Source organism: Podarcis melisellensis (genome assembly GCF_964234715.1).
Source record: "Podarcis melisellensis genome assembly, chromosome: 1".
NCBI lineage: Eukaryota > Metazoa > Chordata > Lepidosauria > Squamata > Lacertidae > Podarcis > Podarcis melisellensis.
In genome coordinates, this window is record NC_138528.1 from 49,203,422 (window position 1) to 49,225,018 (window position 21,597).

At 40.9% G+C, this 21,597-nt stretch overlaps 1 protein-coding gene across 49 annotated transcripts in view; it reads right to left on the bottom strand.

The window, feature by feature from the left end:
• The window catches only part of MADD (MAP kinase activating death domain), a 78,901-nt gene that overhangs the window by 31,929 nt on the left and 25,375 nt on the right, over positions 1 to 21,597 (bottom strand). For 12 of the 49 annotated variants that reach the window (XM_081900529.1, XM_081900550.1, XM_081900515.1 and 9 more), the window contains exons 8-20: positions 19,465 to 19,521; positions 17,846 to 18,024; positions 16,089 to 16,324; positions 15,317 to 15,473; positions 14,565 to 14,668; positions 12,765 to 12,958; positions 11,287 to 11,567; positions 10,411 to 10,550; positions 5,733 to 5,834; positions 3,395 to 3,454; positions 2,849 to 2,951; positions 1,775 to 1,961; positions 8 to 158 (exon numbers count right to left, since the gene is read on the bottom strand). In XM_081900529.1, the coding sequence (XP_081756655.1) occupies positions 8 to 158; positions 1,775 to 1,961; positions 2,849 to 2,951; positions 3,395 to 3,454; positions 5,733 to 5,834; positions 10,411 to 10,550; positions 11,287 to 11,567; positions 12,765 to 12,958; positions 14,565 to 14,668; positions 15,317 to 15,473; positions 16,089 to 16,324; positions 17,846 to 18,024; positions 19,465 to 19,521 (1,951 nt within the window). Of the gene's footprint in view, positions 1 to 7; positions 159 to 1,774; positions 1,962 to 2,848; positions 2,952 to 3,394; positions 3,455 to 4,802; positions 4,842 to 5,732; positions 5,835 to 10,410; positions 10,551 to 11,286; positions 11,568 to 12,764; positions 12,959 to 14,564; positions 14,669 to 15,316; positions 15,474 to 16,088; positions 16,325 to 17,845; positions 18,025 to 19,464; positions 19,522 to 21,597 lie in introns of all 49 variants that reach the window. The other 37 variants (XM_081900528.1, XM_081900540.1, XM_081900522.1 and 34 more) reach the window with 6 other exon arrangements.

Sequence of the window (21,597 nt, forward strand, 5' to 3'; positions counted from 1 at the left end):
CTCTTACCTTTGTTATAGTAGTGAGTATGAGCTATTTCCAGCAGACCAAAGACACTTGCCATTCCCCCAAGTCCAGCATTTGCATATGACTGCTCAAGGCTTGACACAGTACATTTCAGCAAATCCAACATCCCTTTATAAACCTTGCGACTGATCTCCTACAATGGAAACATTCATAAGGGTGAGGATGGGTCATTTATTAGGAACCTGTTTCAGCTCATTAACTTCCACTAAAGTAAGCCATAATTCCCTTGCATTCTAATTAATTTTCTGTAGCTTAACTACGCCTCCTTCAGCTTAGGACCACAGGAAGATGCTTTGTACCAAGTCAGGCCAACAGTTCCTCTAGCTTAGTATTCTCTATGCAAGTCACCAATGTTTCAGACACCACACCTCAAGGTACCAGAGACTGAACCTGGGACCTTTTGCATACAAGCATGTGCTCTACTACAGAGCTATTCCTGTACCTAAAAGAGAAATTATCTTTATAGAATTACCTCTGTTAACTAAATCTGTGCAAATGCTTTTTCAAGGAGGGGGAGGTTCTGACAGCACTTAAGCAAACTGTTGTGAAGCCTCTCTAGAAAAACCATTACTCAATCTCACTCAATCCCACTGATCTCAGTAGCTTTCATCCTGTTTTTAATTTGCCTTTTTTCAGTAAGTTACTTCAGTGTAATCAGTTCTAGGTCTTCTTGGTTTCCCTCAACTCTCCACAGCAGATCTAGGGGTCACACAGGTGCATGGGGAGAAGAGAGAGGAAGTTCCATTACACAGCCGAAAGTGCTTGTGCTAGTAGAACTGTTTGGTTGGATACCCTTCTGATTGTTAGGATCCTTTCTAATCTAGTTTCTGACCTGGTATTTGGAACAAAAATGGCCTTGGTCACTTTGGTAGATGATCTGTACCAAAAGATGGGCATGAGGCATCTGACCCTGTTGATTCGCCTAGATCTCTCAGCAGCTTTTAGTATTGTCAGCCATGGCACCCATCTGGGCCACTGAGAAAGGATGGAGTTGGGAGGCACAGCTCTGCAGTGGCTCTGGTCTCCCTCATCACCACCACCCTACCTCACAAGGGTCTCAGAAGGTCTACTACTCGGCCCCATGACCTTTGGCTTATGGAGGGCTTCAATGGCCCATCTTGTCCTCCATGCTGCTTAACATGTCTGGTTGAAGTCACCCTGAGCTTTTGGCTGGGTATCATCAGTATCCAGATGACACTAAGCTCTACCTCTTGTCTGCATTTCCTGATCCCAATGAGGCAGTATACTCACTCCCATTAAGGGAGATGAGAATGATATCATCCTGGTTTTTCATCAACTGCACTGATTATCAATTGGTTTCCTGGCTCAATTCTCTGCCTTGCTCTAAAGCCCTATATGACATGGTAACAAGTTTGTTTCAGAATTACTTCTTCCCATGTGAACCCAGGAACTCTGCTGCACTTCAAAGGCCCTCTCCACGTTCCCTTCCCATCCTTTGTACAGGCATGAGAGAAATAGGTTTCTCTATTGTGACACCTAGATTTAGAAACAGCTTGCTTAGGGGGATGCACCTTTCCCATTGCAGCATGCTTGCCTTTTAGGAGGTGATGAAGGTATGTTTATTCTAGACACCATTCGTCTAACTGGGTCTCTGATATTCTAAGTACTGGGTTTTTAACTTATTGTTGTTTTGTAATCTATGATTTATTAGTAATGGTTTTACTGTGAGCACTGCAGCAGAAAGACAAAATAAAACCATTTAAAAGAAAAGAGGAACAGAGAACTGACCACATCCTGGACAACATCCTGCCGTGCATCTTCCTCCGATTGGATGGTGCGATTAAGCTTGCTTAATACAAAGACACGGAGCTGCTCACTCTCCAGGAGACGACGGACTCTCTTCATGTGAAACCAACCAACTCCTTGTCCATCTAGGACATTGTGCACCACCTCTTTCAAGAACTGCTGGTTCTCACTATATTATATGGATACACAAGCAATAGGGGGCATAACCCTCCAGGACACTTCCATAGGTATATTACACTTTACAATAGGAGGATACTGCCACAACATAAATCTATCTGTATTTAGCCAAGCTGACTTCAACTCTAACCATAATATGCTAGGTATCCTTGATGCAACCTGCATCAGATCCTGCTATATATCTCTATCACTGACTCAAGTTGAGCATCTGGAATAACTAGGCTGGGGTAAGAATTGTGGCTATCACACTTCCCCAGCCCTTTCTGCCATGTGGAGCGCCACTGCAGAAAGGAAGAGATGGGGCTGTACCTAGATCTGTGGCTCAGCAAAGCAGAAACAGCCTTTAACTATCATTTTGTGCCAAAGTTTCCTGCTGCCCATCTAAACTAGACTCTTGAAACCTTGCATCACACTGTTGATGTGTTCCATTTGTTATGAATTACAATCCCTATACTTTTCTCAGTAATATGTCTAACCATTAATACCTCCTTTTATTTCTGCATTTGGCTGTTTCTTATTTGTGCAAACAGAAGACATTTTGTGAAAGTGGGTTTCCTAGTCTGGCCTCAACATATTGTCCCTCCTACCCTCCCTAAAAAGCAGCTTTCAAGAGTCACAAGATATACTGGAATAGGGTTGGATGTGGTGAAAGATCTACTGGGACAGAAACAGCCAAAACTAAGTGGAGGCAACTTGCATGAACTGATCAATTGTGTAATCCATTACAGTAAGATTCAAAGATAAAGGGTAGGTCACCTTCTTTAATTTTTCTTTTTACAAGCATCACCAGATCTTCTTATACTCAGAGCAGACATGCCCAGGGCATGCCATATAACGCTCATTTTGCATTGTACAGCAACTCTAAGCAGATGCTTTTACCTGGAATTACTGCTTCGTCCCTGTGGTGAAGGAGACTCCCTTTTCACTGTCGGGCTGTGCTTTATAACAGAAGACTTTTGATCCACAAGTGCTCGTCTATTTCCTGAATAAGAGAGGAAGCAGAACAAGAAAACAGTTACTGAAAAGGATGCCCAAGTCCAAGAACAATACCAATGAGACACACAAAAGTCAGCTAACACTTAATTAAATGGACATACAAAGAAACTTGGAAAAGCAGCAGCATATTTTGTATTATTGCATCATACATCGGCAGAAAACAGTAATGGGAATGAGACAGAGACAAAAGAGAAGATGGTAACAAGAGCAGAAGATGAAAGGCAGGAGTTTGGCTGCTCTGCATGCATTTCTGCCACAAGAACCATCTTCTGATTAGGCAACATATGGAAAAGCAATGTGTTATGGGAGTGTGACTAGTATAAATCACATGATACTGGCTTCCAGTGGAAAAATTGCCCAAAAGACAGGCACAAGAATGCTTGCTGGGAGTTGGTATGTCATGCACAGTTCATAATGCAAGGAACCCACCTTCATTGCTTACTGGCCCAGCTTCAGTAATAATCTCCATTATAGTATTTAGCCCAAATACTGGGACACAAAATAAACAATTAGTAGTGCACTGCAAAATCACCACCATTTTTATATTTGATTAGTTACTTGATTAATCCCCTCTCTTTCAAAAACAGCCCTGGATTAATGTTGGGGAACATCTACACTGGGGTGGTCCAGATAAAAGCTTTCCCCATGGCTAAATAGGAATAAACTAAAAGTGGAAGGAAAACTTAAGGAAGAGGTATTAACTAGCCAGTGTAGCAGGGGAGGATTCCTACATTCCCTGTTCTATCAGCCCACCTGTAATGGTGCTTGTTCTTGATTTGGTCCTTGGATCTGTCATAATAGCACTGGGATTAGCACTGCCCTTGTATGCCTTGTGAGCATTAGCTGTGCTCATTCAGTATGGTAGAGAGACTCAAAACAATCATCTCTGTAGAAGCACATTTTGAAACAAATTTCCCAACCCTAATGGCTTCGAAACACAAAACCACAAGCTCTCATTTCTAGTGTAGATGTGTCCTAACCTGATTTAAGGTCACTTGAAGGCTCAAAAGTTACTCTGAACCCCATTCAATTCAGGAATAATGCTTCTATTTTAGGAACTATTAATGTCATCTTTTATTTCACAGGAACTGCAAAAAATAAAGCTTATCTCCCTTCAGAACATGAAGGTAAATAAAACTAAACATTAATGAATAGTTGAAAAGGGTAATGAAACAATGGCAATGAATGAAATGGAAAAATATCATCTACCCGTCTTGTATCTTAAAGAATTCAAACATTAAGAAAATTGATATTTACCTGGCATACACAAATCATTAAATTGTAGAGTTGGAATGGTCCCCCAAGGGTCATCTCGCCTAAATATCTACTACCATGCTATCCCCACCACCCAACTAGTGTGATACCTGTCAGGTCAGTCAGGTTATAATTTTTTCTTTATATATGAAACTGACTAAATTACTGACAATTTTATCCTATAGAAAATTGGAGATGCCACATGGAACAAGAGTCATCAAGAAATGACAATAAACTGCAGAAGATGAGACACAAAGCATGGAAAGACACGGAAAAACCCATCACTGTTTTCTTCCAATGTGTGCTATCAATAATAGGTTTAGCTAACAGAAGATCTCTGCACAAACAAATATAGGAATATGACCAAATGGAAATATCCCCAGAGACCATGCAGAGTCTTCACCAAACTACTCACAGTCCTTCTGCGTTGGTTTCTGGTTTTTCTACACACACACACACACACACACACACACCCCTAAGAAAATGTTAACTCTTATCCAAAGCAAAGTCCAATGCAGCAACACAAAACTAACTTTTGGCCTTTATTACTAAAAGGTCAAAGGTCAGCAAACATCATACCAACCTTCATCCACATCCCTTCCCACTTCCAGATTAAAGTAATCTTTACCGATGAAAATGGAGAGGGGGAAGAAATAAATAAAATCAACTTATTAAAAGCAACTTATTAAAAATAAAGCATTCTTCCAGCTGAGCAACCAAAAAGATTCAATGCAAAATCAAACAATGGTAAATTACAGATTATCTTTCCTTTAACAACACTAATGATTAAAACCAACTGTAGTACAGATAACCTGGAGTAATTTCTACAGATTCTACTCCATATTTTTCCAGATTTAAGAAGTCTACCTTAGCTAAGTCCTATTGCTCCAAATGAACAGCTTTCAATAATTTTCCTCTTAAGGTAAGTTTTAGCCCTTTAGATAAGGGACAATTTAAACGTGATAGCCTTTCCCATGAAAGTGTTTCACGTAACTGGTGAAAAGTTGAAAAGATCCTTGCCAGGTTGGTCTCTCTCTATCTGAGCTGACAGTGTCCATGTGCCAGGAGAGCCAACAGCAGTGATATGCAGCTGTATACATTTGAGGCAACACACACAAACACACTAAGGCTATGCTTGCCACATAGACTGTTGCCAGGGAAAGGGCTTTTCAGCAGCCTCCATGTGGGGTCTGTGAAATTTAATCAGTCCAGAGGATTAAGACTTTGCATTCACTTTATGCAAAATCTCTTTCCACCAAAGTGCATTTCATACAGCCGGTGCATTAAAATAAAGACAAACCAAAAATAATACTCCCTTCCATACTAAAAAGTGTAATTAATAGTCACTTAAAGAATTCTGCTTAAGAAATCTGAAGCATCACCCAAAATGAATTCCTAATTCTAGAATGCCTGGTTTCCCAAAATGATTTTTTTAAGGGTTGGATGTAATTCTGTGACTGCTTGGCAATCAAAGGGATTCTGAAAGCAGTAAAAGGCAAGGAAAAGTGATTACCTTTCAGGCTAGGAAATGGAGTGTTTTTGTCTCTCCCAGCTTTGGTTGGAAGGGCTAAATTGGACAGACTAAAGCTTGTGCTGTGGTTCTTGTATAGGCTACCTATAACAAAAATAAAATAAATCAAGTGATCTAATCATCCCCTTATCTCATTCAGAAACTCACTGTGCAGTTTACATCTGAACAGCTTTCTGCACTCTGGGATAAACTAGACATGACCTTAAATGCAACATAAAGGTTTTTAAACATGCAGGTAGCATCAGCTGGTGGGCACTAATGGGGAATTCCCCCACCCCAAGAAATTCCAGTTTCAGAAGAGGGATTTCATCAGGACCACAGTAGAAAAGATAGGCCTGACGGGCTGCCCTTCATGGCCCCTTCAGCACTTACTGAGCCCTTCCCAGTGCCTGTCATCACTTGGGTCTTCCAATGGCATTGCTACTGCAGAAGCCAGCATTGTCATCCTCCTTGCACTTTTCCATGGGCATAGTGGAAGCAGCCCTGTAACAGGCCACAAGTTGGGCAGCTACTTGGCTTCCAGGTCACTATGTACTTTTGGCTATAAAGTAAGCTTTCAAGTGAAGGACAGGGGAAGTTGCTAGTAGCCTCCTCCTTCCTCTTATGTATGGCACCACAAACACCCAGAGGGAAGGGATGGGCCAGCCTGCCAGCCTCCCCTCCCCTTGTGAAAACAACAACAACAACATCCCCAGCCACTCTGGCCGGCTCCCAACAGAATATTAAAAACACGATAAAACATCAAACATTAAAAACTTCCCTAAACAGGGCTGCCTTCTAAAAGTCAGATAGTTGTTTATTTCCTTGACATCTGATGGAAGGGCATTCCTCAGGGTGGGCGCCACCACTTTGCAAGAGCTCCAGGTGAAGGCTGTGGCCATAGAAGCATCACTACCAGGTAGGCAAAGGATGGCAGGTACAGGGGTGGAACCAGGGCATGAGTCCCAGTGAGCTTTGCTGGGACATGTGGGTCCCAGCAACTGACAGGTCTGAGGAGGAGGAAGGAGGTTTGATCCCCAAAATTAGTAGCCCTCCATCACCTGATACTGTTTCAATTTCAAAAATCTGCATGTTACCACATTTAGCATCATGTGTAGTTTCGCCCTCAACAGCAGGCTCTCTCTCTCTATGAGAAATGGAATAGTTCCTTACTTTTGCTACGATTCATGAAGATAGTTTTGAAATGAGACAAGGGGAGGAGGAGGCAGAATAAACACTTTACTTGTTTATCCTGTTCCTCTACTTCTCCATTTTGTTTATTCAATGAAATGAATGTATTTAATTCAAAATCTTGACATTCCATCATTTACATTCCACTATCTCATTCTTAAAATGTGCAAGGCAGTTAACATTCAAATCATTTAAAACATCAGATCGACACAGCAGATAAAATTCAGCTTTAAAAAAGACTGGGAACTAACACAATGGTTAGGCAGGATCAAGAGCATGTGAGACCACAGACCTGCTGGAATAAAAATTGTTTTAGCTGATGTCTAAATGTCACTAGAGAGGCAGCCACCCAGATCACCCCAGCCTGGGTGCTATTGTGGAAAAAATGACAACTGGTAACCAGAGTAGCTCATTCAAGCTTATTGGCCCAAGGCTTTAAGTAACCAGCTCTTTAAACTGGGCTCTGAAACAGACCAGAAGCCAGTTAAATTGATAGAGTAAGAGCTCATCCAGACTTCCTTTGTGCCATATTCCCAGGCAGAGGTTTGCACTTCAAGGCACTGTGTCCAAGCACTCTTTTTTTTTTTACCCCAGCCTTTTCCCACTCTTTATTGTTGAATTGGAGCAAACGGTAAATCGGAATTGCCATTTGTTCAAATTCAGCATTAAAGAGTGGGTTTTCCTGGGGAAAGCTCTGGAGGGGGAAAAAGTGCTCAGACATGGAGCTTTAAAGTACACACCTGTGATTAGAAAGTGCAGAGCCAAAGGTAAGTGTGTATAAGCCCTCACTCTCCCCCAAAATCTGAGTCATGCCTAAATTTTGTTTGCTGGTTTTTGCACTAGTTGTAGCTTCTGTACATTTTCCCCAGGCAATCCACTTAAGGCACCTTATAATAGTTCAAACTTGATGTAACCAGTGCATACACAACTTCGGCTATTATCTGCCTTCTGCAGGAACATGTACAATTGGTGCACTACCTGATTGTTCAAAGGGAGCGGGACCCAACACAAAACACAGGTGAACCACTATTTTTGATACAGTAGTACTATTGAACAGGAGAATTAGTAGCCCTATGACAATGTTGCTCACCTGACGTGATTGGAAACAAATGAGGGAAGACCTGAGCTAACTCTCTCCCTTCCACCGCATTCTCATCTCCTGCCCCTCCATTGTTGGTGTTTTGGAGGGCAAATATCTGTAAGCAGGGAACTTTAAGTGCATGGAGATCTAGGACAAATACAGTAGGCTGCACACTGCAGTTGTTTGCCATACAAGGAAAGCAGTGGGGCTGTGCAAAGTTAACTAGCACATCCCAGCTACAGTGATTCCTCTATTGTATGAGAACACCACCTGAATAGGGTTTGTGCCCTATCTGAATTAATTTCAAAAAGGAGCTAGCAACACAATCCTTGTAGAAAAGAGGACTACATAAATAGGGCCCATCACCAAACATGCCTTGTTGCTAGTTTCTGTCAACCTCACTCACCCCCAGTTGGAGAAAGCTCATGGAACAGGTCCCACCAGAAGATCTCAATGCCCAAAGCTGATTCCAAAGCTATGAAGGGCTTAACTTTTCAGGATGTCATGAAATGAGTGTGGAACTTCTGCTCAATTCCATGGCACTATGTCCTGTGGAATCCAGCAAAGTTCCATCTCCACCCACCCCCTTGCTGTTTAATGTCTATATGAAACCACTGGAACAACTCATCCTGGAATTTAGGGCTCAGTGCCATCAATGTGCTTAAGACACTCAGCTCACCCACTCTCTATTCCATCTGAATCAGGAGAGGCTGTGCAGGACTGGTGCCTAGGGACAGTGATGGACTCAGTGAGAGCCATTAATCAAGGTGAATCATTGTAAGATGGAAGCGCTATAGGTAGGTGGTCCAAGTCTAGGAATTAGGGAGACTCCTCATGAAGGAACAGGCACATAGCATGGGTGTTCTTGATTCAAACCTGCCATTGGAGACACAGGTGGCCTCAGTGATCAACTATGACTGGTTAACCATCTAAAGACGCTGTTTGACCAGGATAGCCTGAAATCAATAATTCATGTACTAATAACCTCACAAATGTAGGGGAGGGATAAGGGAGCAATTTGATTCAATTCACATTTAAAGCTGAAAATATCAAATTTGCACTTTTCAAAACAATATGGGAAACGGTCTTCCCTCAAAATTTGCGCTTATCTGAATTTTGTGATGCAGTTCTCCAACCAACATTTACAAAAATGCATATATGAAATTGCATAGAAATGACTATATTAGTGAAAACAACAAACAAAATGCATCATATTAGAAGAATTTGCTTGTAGAAATGTATATACAAATATGTGTTTATGAGGAGAAATTCAGGCTAAAATCATGAAGCATCTTCACAGGGCTTTTTTCTTAATTTATTGCAAATTGCTTCAGAAATGTGGGGAAGTGCAGAGAAGATTGGTAAAATGAACTGAGAGAACCAAAACTGATAGATTCTTCCATACCTAACCTGAGGTTACCCTTAAAGACAGCCCAGAAGCAGCAGCAACTGAAGAATGTGACAGCAAGGCTGTTAAATAGGGGAAGTAGATGGGATCATTTTACAGCAATCATCAGAGCTCTGCACTGACTGCCTGTGAGCTACTAGGGCAAATTCCAGGTGTTTGTACTAATGTAATAAAGCCCCAAATAGCTTGAGGCCAAAGCAAATTGAAAAGCACTTCCCTCATAGGGCCATCTTGGTGGCAGATCCACAACTGACAAACTCTCTCCCCATGGAATTTTTGTTGTTCCCCACATAGTTACTATTTAGACAATAATAAAAAATATTTTGCCACTTTGTCATTTTGGCCATAAATTGGTTCTGAGATTGAACAGTACTGTTATCATGCTGCTTTGTTATACTATTTTTAATTATCCACTGTATTTTTTATGTTGTGCACCACCCTGAGCTCCTTTAGAAGGGCAAAATGTAAATGAAAATCATCATCATCTTCTTCACACCAGTTCCGGCTATAGCCTTTGCATGTGGTTTATTATACCTGCAAACCTCAGCAATTGTGAAAGCAGAAGCAAAATGTAAATATTAAGGGTCACAGAGGACAGAGCATACTATTAGTACTGAGTAAGCGACTATTAGTACTGATTAGTACACTTCCTTCATTCAATTTGGCACCAAGCACACCAGCGTTGCTCTCTGAGCTACCCAGACTAATTTCCAGCTCCCAATTCCAAGGTCTGCTCCCTAGTGCTAACATTTACCCAAACCCAGTCCCTATTCTTCTCTACTAAGCCAAGATTCCTGTTGCTTCCCTTGCTTCTGCTTTTGCAAAAGATGCAAGCAGTAGATGAATGTCATGTATTAAGCAATAGCAAATGATTTTCACAGGGTTGGTGCTTTGGGGTCAAATACTTTATTTCCATTAAGTATTCTTCTTTCTGTGGGTCTCTTCCCCACTTTCTTCCCACCTGCTGTTCAAATTTGCAAATAAGAAACAATTATACATACTGGCAAAGGACATAATGCCCCCAAAACCTTCACTGCTGTTGTTGGATATTGTAGAATTTGGGGAACTGGCATGGGAATCCGATTCCGCATCAGACTCGTTGCCTAGCTTTAAGCTGTTGGGGCGCAGAGGCTGCAGAGGCCTATAAAAGAAAAGACAACGGTGTTACATTGTTGGCATTGTTATGTATCCTGCAACTAAAAAGATTGTTGGGACCCATCTCATATCAGTAACACAAACATCTGATTTAGCTGTGGTGTCAGTTTGGCAGTTGCCATGTCAACTGATGCCTATTTTAGAATAGATAGAGCAAGTATGAAAACAAAGGCAACAGAGAAGTAATCTGCAGATTCCAAGTACTACCCGTTAACCAGAACAGTAAACATCTTGGAATACTTCCAAGAGAATAATTACAGGCCTCTTCCCCAAGTAATTATATGTCCCACTCAATACAGGGACTCATCAACGTGTTGTGGTCCCAAGCTGCTACATATGTGGTTGTGAATATTGTAACTATGTGGCCAAATCATGAGACTTTTCCCTACAAGTTGTCATTGTCCATACCAGCTGGCTGTCACATGGGGAAAACCCACATAGATCTTTCCTTCATGTGTTCCCCCAAGTGGTGCAGGACTGCACCAGAGAACAGAAGCTTCCTTGATACTGTGGGTCCTGAAATGCTGATGTGTTTAATATATATCCCTCTAGGTCTGAGGGAATACGATAAAGACCTAAGAAAATCATTAGAAGATATCTGAACTGCAGGGGGATTTTCTGAGGATAATGCATGGTACTAAGCACAACTAGTAAATAGTAAAGCACAATTAGTAAAATTCCAGTGTGGCCTTCATGGAGTCCTGAATTTAGTCATATCTCACCGATTGCCATTGAGGTTCTGATTGAACTTTGGTGTATAGCTTTCTTCCTGTTCATCCTCTTCTTCCTCTGCTGGGAACCCATACTGTGGTTCAAAGTATGGGTTATCATACTCTCTTTTCTTCACCATTCCATCCACGGAACTCAAAGTGTTTGCTGGATTCTCACTATCACGACGTTCAACACTCATTTTGGGAAAGCTTGGTTGTAAAGGCAGACTGGGAAGGTGATTTGAAAATCCAGCTACCATCTTCTCCTCCATCTCTGCTGAATCAGCAGACTCCTTTGTAAAACAAACAAAAATCCAATTTGTCTACAAATACATATCCACATAACAGCTGGTGTCAGGCGCAAGAGGACCCTAAGATTCTGAAGGCCAATTGTTATCTTTATTTCTAACATTACCTATACTAAATGAGCTTACATCATCTCTCTGCAATTTTGTCTCCCATGTCTAACATTTCACAATTTATTTCCCACATTAGACCAGCTGTTTTCTATATAATAAACTGTATTAATATTAAATGTTCATCCATTTTCTAACACTTCTTAAATCGTCTCAAATATTGTCTAATGATTTCATCACTGTACTAGCTCATCACTACCTCTAAAGAAACATGGCTGCTCACTTGAAAAATTTCATCCTAGGTACAGTGTTGTTCACAGGGCTTCCATACAGATCTATGCATAATACTTATTTCACATAAAATCCAATAATTATATATCATAACCAGTCTACTTCCCCGCTCTCAGATTTAAATTTTTTTAAGCATTCCTATTGGCTTGGAGAATATGAATATGTGAGCACCTGTCTTTTATCAGTAAGGAATGAACCATATGACTGCTGTTCACCATAGTTTTATATCAAATACGTAATTGTGACATATCTCAAATACATAATAGTGACATAAATTCACTGTCATCTACTTTTCTCTAGTCACATTGGCCATGTTTTCACATCACGGTAAGTCATAAACCATGGCTTCCCATACATGAGCCAGTTTGCTTCTCCCCACAAGAGCTAGGAAGGGAAAAAAGCAAAATCCTTGGCTTAGTGTTATGGATCATAGTTTGTTTCCTCCATGTACTAGCAGGGAGAACAAAAGAGCCCAGAGAGGTCCATTCATTGTAAACTAATAACCATGGTTTACTGTGATGTGCATATCAATAAATATTATGTGCATACCAATAAATATTAAGAACACAAAATGACAAGAGTTTTTTTAATTATTTATTCTCCATGTATCTTCCAAAAAGAAGTCCAAAGCAGCTAAGAAATCCTTTCCATCCCAAAGCTTCAAGGAGCTTTATGCCTCAGTCTTTGCCTCAGGCTGATAAGAAGTGGTTCATGAGGGAACAAATGTCCCAAACAAATCCAGCCTTTGATGAAGACCAAAGTAGTAAAACTCCAATGAGGGTCCTTCCTATCATTCCTGTATCTCTTGCCTCCCTTACTTATACAATAAGCCCCATTACACACATGATTCACTCCATGGATAACAGTGCTGGGGCTGCTGCTGGCTGTAGTGCTTGAACTTGACCGAGGCTGATTGTTGTCTTGGGAGTTTTCACTATCAGGGGCTTGTTCATCCATATCACCCGAGTACTCCTGGAAGTCATCAAATTCCACTTCACTTGCATCACCCAGAGCTGCATGGGTTAGAGGATCCACATCTGTAAATAGATATTATACACATAAGTTCATAGGGTCAACAAAAATCACAAAGGCCCAGTCTGCATGTAACACTAAGGCAAACCATGGCTTAGCATGTGCTCCTCCCTGATCCTGCCGCCGCCATGCCGCCTAAGCTAAGTGATGGTACGGCTTAAGATTACGTCTGAATCTAGGCTCATGGTTCGTCTCCTTCAGACAAACCATGAGCAGTAGACCAATACCAAACTTTAGTTACAGGTTGTGGTTTGTCTGGAGCGAGAAAAGCCATGGTCCCAGATAAGGCGTAACTCTTTGCCAAACCATGACTTAGCCTACAAAGCAAGGTGGCAGTAGGACCAGTGGTGGGGAGCAGCTGGGAACTTTCATATTTGCTAATTTGCCATTTGAAAACTGGATCAAAATCTAACTCTAAACAGCAAAATATGCAAGCTATTCAAAATGTAGCTTTATAATTCTTTTCTATAGGGGTAGCTAACTATTATTATTATTTTGCCTGTGGGCAGCATTCACCCTTGTCCAACTCTCTAGGGGCCATCTGCCAATGGTAAAAGCGGCCAGATGTGGATGTGGCCACCTAAACTCTCATACACAGGCCCTCCTTGCTTATCATATGATTGATCTGATGAGTGTGAAAGGGAGCTATTTGCATCCACATTAGGGCAAGTGGCCACAGGGCATCTCAGCACTATGTTCTACTTTTTTTGCCACCCTTGCAAAAAACTAGTGGGGTCTGAGTTGGGGGACAGGAAAAAATGCTCGGGGACCACATCATCATGTGCCTGGGTCAGGAGTCAACCACTCCGGCTTTAAAATGTAAAAAATAAAGGGAAGTAGTGTCCAAGTCCATTTACTTGATGAGAAAATATGACATTTACAATGTAAGTACTGACCAGAAACCTCAATAAAACAAAAGCCAGATTTTCTCCAGTATGGCTTTTAAAAAATATTTCTATACTGCCATTCACACTGCCTGTCACAAAGCTGTTTACAATATAAAAACACAAAAATGCATAACATAGTAAGAAACAAAAACAATACCACAAGCACCCCACTGTTTAAAAGACCATAGATTGTAAAATTAGCCAAAAGCCTGGGAGAAGAGGAATGTTTTTGCCTGGTGCCTAAAGATCTGTAACGAAGATGCCAGACGAGTCTACTTGAAGAGAGCATACCAAAAGCAGAGAGCCACTGCTGAAAAAGCCCATTCTAGCTGCAAATAACATTCTAGTCACAACACTGCTGGTCTATGACTGTAATAAACTGATTGAAATTCTAGATCTGAAGATCCCTGAAACTGAAACTGAAGATCCCTTACCAGGTAAGAAAATGTATATTTAACCAAAAAAAAGCAGCCAATCAGCTTTGACCTATACTGTACTGAATACTCTCTTCTACAGTCTTCAAGAGTGATATGATTATAGTAATCAGTAAAACTTTAGGCTGGGTGGCACAAGATGTTAAAAGTAAATATACCTGTTTACCTAAACACAAGATATCTTCCCAAGTCATTCACAATTACCTTAGGTTCTTTCTCTCTCAAAGCAATTAAATCAGACCAAAGCATGCACGTAGAGTTAATTAAATTATCAACTCAAAGTTACTCACTTGGAGTGTCACCATTGATGTCACACTTCATCATTTCACTAACAAAATCACCAAGGGATGAATACGAAGAGCTGGAGTCATCATAATCCACACTGTCACTGCCACTATTTTAAGGGGGAAAGGGTGAGAAAGAATTAGAAGTGGCAAAAAAGGAAAGAAAAATATAAAGCAATAGAGAATGAGAACAGACCAGCAATAGAAAGAGAAGCAACTAAATGGAATATTTTATACTACAAGGCTATGGTGGCATAGGTTTTGTTAAATGAACAGCTTCTCTTAAGTAGTAGGTCATCATATATACTGTATAGCTCTGTGTATGGAAATATAATTTTTAAAAAGAAAGGGGACAACTGATTTTTACTTTACCAGAAGCATTTTTAAAGGGTGCAGAAGATGGAAGGTTAATAAGGAGGTGTTTTGAGTAGCATACTGCAGCAACAGAGACTGGTGCCTACACTTTATCTTTTCAGCACTAGCCAAAACCCTTTTTCTTCTGCCAGTCTTTTAAAAATGCTTTTCAGAACCTTTAGATTTGGATTTTATGATACCCTGAACTTCTGATTTGACTGTAATTTTTTTATCTTGCATTGTTTTATCTTGCATTGTTAATGTAATTGTCAGATTATCCGTTAAACTGCTTTGGAAACCAGTGCTGGAAGAAGTATTGAAATTTTTCAGGGAAAAATGGATAAAAAACCAGAAAGACAAAGGCCACTTAGAACCAGCTACATAAAGTTGCTCTCCCCACTAACCTATCATCAGTAGGTTCAGAATCTGTTTCTCTCTCTATTGGGACACTCAGTGCTTCAGCTAGTTGAGAATTGCTGTCATAGACACGGTAATGAATTGGCTGCAACTGATGAGCATACCACTTTGGCTTATCACCAATCAGAGCTGGGTCAAACATATCTGTAGAAATAGTAAGAAAAATGAAGTTATTTCCATGATGTCATCCCCCAAAGTCTCAGTCAAGTGAGGCTGCAGCTGCCCTACAGAAATTATATTGTAAATGGTAGGCAAAACATCAGTCCATAGATATTTGAAATTAAACTGAATGTAGAGCTGTCCCTCCATAGAACAGATACATACATAATTTTATTTGTTTGCCAACTTTCCACAGTTCAAACCATGCTCAAGGTGGCTTACAGCATGAAAAAATACCTAACTACAACAAAAGTAATTATGAGCAATAAATAAAACAATAAAAAATACACAACCAAATATAAACTACAACAATTCCACACATCTGAATTAAGATACCAAAAACAGCAACAGTCCCCAGCCCAAACACACCAGCCCAAGAATCAGTTCAGCAGCCTCAGCTTTTTGTAGCTGGAGTCAGTTAGGGCTCTACCCTTCTATGTCAGGGGAAAAAAGGCCTGCAAGGCAAGGGATAAGTCTTCCAGGTCTCACAGCCAAGATGGTCAGATAGGATGCAGGAGACACTATTTCCTGACACTAGTTTTGTATTAGAAGATTCAGCATTAATCAAGAGGTAGCAGTAAACACAAGGCCAAGACTTACTGTTGTGGATTCTTTGGAAAGCATAATTAGTTGGGTTGAGTGACCATTCCCCAAAGTATTCCACTGCCTGTGTCTTCGACAATTTATCTGCAAAAGGTGTCTGTTTTGGTCTTGAGGCTAAGAACGAATTGGCCTGAAATGCAACCACTGGCCGGGGGAAGAGGCGAAGTGTGCGAGTATGCATCTGGAATCCTTGTAAAACATTTGGTGAATTGAAGAATCTCACCATGGCAACCCTAAAAAAATCCAATAGGTTGGTAATATATTCAACATGACAAATCTGAAGGACACAGTACATGCACATATCATGAAAAGCAAATTCTACATTTGCCTCTAGTAAGGGAAGAACAGCAGAATAAGTTCGCCCATTCATAGCTAACATCAACTGCGGCCTCAAGACAAAATATGCCCTATGGAAATAAAAGAAACACCAGTGCCCCTATTGTGCTGTGACCAAAGAAAAATATATTTGGTTTCTATTCTCACTTTCTTTGCAGCAAGCCTAGGGTACAAAGATGATACTGAGTTCAATTATCAACTCTGAAGGCAAATAATCTCTTTTACTGTAGTTGGGCCAAACAGCCTAAGCCAATGGAAGGCACTCCACACCACCGAAGTCTCAAGTGGCAACAGTAATGGAACCAGGAGAAGTCCCAAACTATGATCCCACTCTTTCAGAGGTAGTGTGACCCCTTCTAGAGCAGGCTGGACATTGAATAGAGGAACCATCCACTAACCGTATCTCAGTCTTGTTGGATTATGTTTCAACTTCACACAGTTGAAATCTGGCTGGTTGAAATCCCGCAAATTGATTGCTCACAAGGCACAGAGCTTAGAAGCTCCTTTTGCTTTGGGTTTTCCCAACATGGAAAGAACTTTTAAGCTCTCAGACCTGCTAACTGTGCTCTGGAACACTCTTGAGAGATCTCGTGGAAACTCGGATGGTCCCACAAGATGTCACAGGAGCATCCCAGAGCCCAGTAAGCAAGTCTGAGAGCTTAAAAGCTCTCTGCCTTCCTTGAAAAGAAAGACAACCACACAGGTGTGGTTCCAAGTGTATATGCATTTTTCCATGTACATGTAATATCTGGAACACAACCCCCACAGAAGATTCAATCATACAGTACTACAACCTAACAGTGACTCAGTACATTCACTGTCTCGCCTGCAGAAGATGAAAAGGAGAAATGGAGCTGCTTGTCATCAGCATAAAGAGGACAATGAGCTATAAAACTCTGTATGAACCTACTCAATGGTTACCTCTACATTTTTTTTCTATTTTAAAATTTCAATTAGAAAACATAGTCAGATTTAGCAGAATATATATCTCAAAACAAAAGACTAGGAATAGCCAACAGGATGCTCTCCAAATGGTGTAAATCACATCTTTCATAATCCATGACCCACTGATCGTGCTGGGCTTGGGCCAATGTTAGTTGTTGTCCAAAATATATCTGGAGGGCATCACACTGGCTGACCCCGATAATGGACTGTGTGGAATCCATATATACACAAGAGAATCTCATCCTCTAGTCTTATGCAGCCTAAGCAGTAGAAAATATTGTTAAAAACTGATGGTAGCTCACATAGAGTGTGTTCTAGTTTATAACAATAAATGTTCATGAAAAAGACAATGAAAAAGCACTTGCTTTTTTACTGGAAGGCCACAGCATTTCAGCTAACATTTTCTGCGGGACAGAGCAGCAGACCTTCCAGTGTATTTGGAAATTTAACAAAAATACATTGCTCAGACTCACCGAGTAGCCACATCCACAGAGTCTACATCATTGCCATAGATCAGGGGGTTGAACTCTGTAGAAGGTGTGGACTGCATGTCATTCTGAGGTTTCCCCGTAAGCAGTGGGATCTCCTGGCTTTCATGAAACTTCTCTAGGTTAAGAATAGGCTGGGTATTCAAGCTCATGCTAGCCAAAGCCTGAAGGGCAATAGGTCACAAAGGTAATAAATAAGAACAGCATTGTCAAAACTGCTTAAACTCATGGACAAACACAACCCAAGTGCAATGTTCTAGTTCCCCAGAATAAAAATACACCTCTTTCAGCAGATCAGTAAACCTTTAAGCACTCTTTGACTAACCTTTGACTGCTCCAAGCACAGAAAAAGAGAGGACCTTACAACCATTTTACATAACAAATTCAGAATGCTGAATGCTAAATCTAATGACTTATTGGTTGACTAATTTAGTCACTTTATCTTGCCCAAAGCAACCCAAAGCAACTTAAAATCCCCCAGGCTAACTAGTATTGGGAGGAGGGCAGGTGAGTAAAACAAGATTTATAAATAACACCCCCCCCCCAAATATACTGGAAACTAACATGAGGAAGGTGAAATCCACCCTTTCAGTAGCTCAACTGTATAAAACCAGAGGATGGGTGTGATAAAATTAATAAACTGAGGCACACCACAGAGTACCCCAAACACCAGAGATAAGGCAGATGGTGGCACAAAAAAGGACTTTTTCCCACCTGTAGCATTCCAATTGTAAAACACCTTTCCTGAAAGAAGGCACCTGGAGTTCACTTTGTTATCCTGTAGGCACAGGGTTATGCCCCAAGGTATATTAATAATTTCACATTTGTTAAGTACTGGTTGTTTTACAAATTTCCACTGCTGTTTTTTAATGATTAATGCCTTCGTGCACATTTTATTACTTTTTTTGGATTTTTAATTGCATTGTAAACCACCCTGTGATAATTTTATTTATTTATTTAAGATATGTGTATGCCACCCTTCATAACAATCCACTCAGTATTATTCTCTGCACTGAGATCCCAACTCCATCAATTTAAAAACTATATTTTCAATCCAAATAAAGGTGCAGGTTCACTGTGCCCTTTCTCATAACTGCTAGTCAGGGAAGCTCAGATTTCTAGGACAGTGCACTGTTTTAAACTCTACAGTCTTCCTTAGCTCACATGGCAAGGCTAGTATTTTCACAGAACTAACAACTCATGGTCTGACAACATCACCCAGAACATGAAGCATATAAGAGTTAAAGTTTTCACTTCTGCATGTAGTACACAATCTCATCAATCTAATTTTGCCTCGTCCTCCACTTCTTAACAGTTGTGGCCATCCTACAAACCTTGTGCCTTTCCCCTTGGCCTGAAAAGTGAGATGAGTGCCACATTCCATAGTTGCCTTTGACTGGACTTAACTATCCAGGGGTCCTTTACCTTACCTTTTTTTTTTTTAACCTAATCCTCCCCGTTTTTCTCAATGTCTGCCTCTCTCTCTCAACCTCCTTGTCCTTCTGTAAAGTTCATTTCCCCACCCCCCCAAAGCAAATAAATCAAAACAGGTTAAAAAATAATCCAATGGAAACTTGAGGCAGAAAAGAGTAAAATAAAGACACCTTTTTGTCAGGCGTGAGCAGCTGTTTCTGAGTGATTGCAGTCATGCTAACCAGACACTGGAGGCAAGATGGAAGATCACATGACAACACCAGCGGACAATCAGAGGCAAGACGAACACATGATCACAGAGAGACAGATGGAGAAAAAACTATTACTACTAATACCACAGATGAGAAAGGAAATAAAAAGGGATCATAAACAGTCACAGTTCCTGAGCAAGGCCAGACTGCTTTCACCCCACACATCTGCTTGCATACACTTTTTTTAAATGGACTACTAGCCAGCTGTTTTCAATGTAAATATTTATAATGACACTGATCTGAAAGGGCAATAATAAGCCCGTATATATTTGTTAAGTATTTATGCATGCATAATACTGTTGCGCCAATATTTCCCACTACCATCACTATGTTTTGTCACAAGGCAGTCACCTCCACGATGTCACCCACATTTCCTTTGCTTTACCCTGCGGATAGTAAGGTTTTGTGTCTTGCATCATAGAATGAAAAGAATGGTTATTGTTCTTTTGTTAATTCACTTCACACTACTCAAATGTGTGGGAGTTTTGCTGAATAGCCCCTAAACTGTGGAGAGAGAAAAGCAAACAGATTCTGAAAGAGCGGCTGGGGATTCTACTGTAAGGGTCAATGGCTGTTCACTGCAACAGGTTACACAGGAAATCACAAACGGTTAAATGTGTAGTTCTGCTCTGCTATGGGAGCCAGAAACAGCAGCTTTTGTACTGCTACTCTTAACACTTTACCTTTAAATACTGCATGCAGCATGCAAGGAGGTGTGGGGGAAAGAACAGAAATAAAATCATAAAACCTATTTTGACAGACTCATTCAATCTGACTAAAACCAATAAATAGCTTCACAGGATTAGAGAAAGAGAACAAATATGGGCCTTATAGGCAGCAATATGAAAATGGAGAAAATGATGATTAAGAAAGGGGAAGACAAGACAACTCAAAGCCCAGAGATTCTAAAGGGTGTATCATGCAGGAAGCAGATTTGTTTGTAGATATTAAGTATTGGTTTAGATGGTTTTAAATGTAATGATGAAGCGTTTTATGTAGTGCACAATATGCCATGAAGCTCTGATATGTATGATTATCTTACAATACCACAGGTTTTAAATGGGAGTTGATTAAGGATGAGATAAACCACAGCCTACCACAGCTTCAAATACACGAAAATGAGTTAACAAAACACAGTAATAACACCTGCTGACAGTGGCGTAGCGTGGGTGGTGCAGGGGGGGCCGGCCGCACCGGCCGCAACATCTGGGGGTTAGGGTTAGGGGCGCAAATCCACGGGTTAGGGGGCGCAAATCCACGGGTTAGGGGGCGCAAATCCACGGGTTAGGGGGTGCAAATTACTTGCCTTGCCCCGGGTGCTGACAACCCATGCTACGCCACTTCCTGCTGATTTCAGTGTTTCATGACCACACCAAAATGCTCATATGAAAACACACTGGTGGTTGTTGTTTTTTTTTGGGGGGGGGGTGTTTCCCAATCCCTCAGAGCCAACTGGGGGAAGCCCTGTTGTGCAAGCAGAGGTCCTTGCACAGGGCTTCTGCTGACAGAACCGATTAGTTGAATCTCACCCAGGATCCCAAAACATAACAAAGTGACCTGGTTTGGATGTAACACTAAATCATAGTTCAGTGTTAGACTCACATGTTCCCCCTTTTCCTTCTGTCAGGGCTTCAAGGAGTTCAGAAGCTTTCACTTCCATGTTAGATTAACTGCGGCTTATTGTGCAATTCAAACCTGGAGAATGTGTAGCTCATTTTAACTATGATCAGCTGAAACAAGCCAAATTCATACCGGTTTAGGAAGCTGGCTTGTTTCAATTAATTGTAGTTACAATGAACCATAGTTTAGGGATTGGACAACCCACTAAACTCTGGTGGATCTACAACAGAAGCAGAACCTTCAGTTTTCCGCCTGAAAGTCACACCAGAGGAGAGGCCACAAGTCTGAGGCTTGCTTTCATTTTGGGAATCTAAGTTTGGCCTCATTGAGGGGCAGAATTTCAATATAAGTAGGAAAATGAGAGCACCCCTAAACATTTTTTTTAGAAAAAAAAGCACTGGTTAAGGCAATTAGCTATTTACAACTCTGATC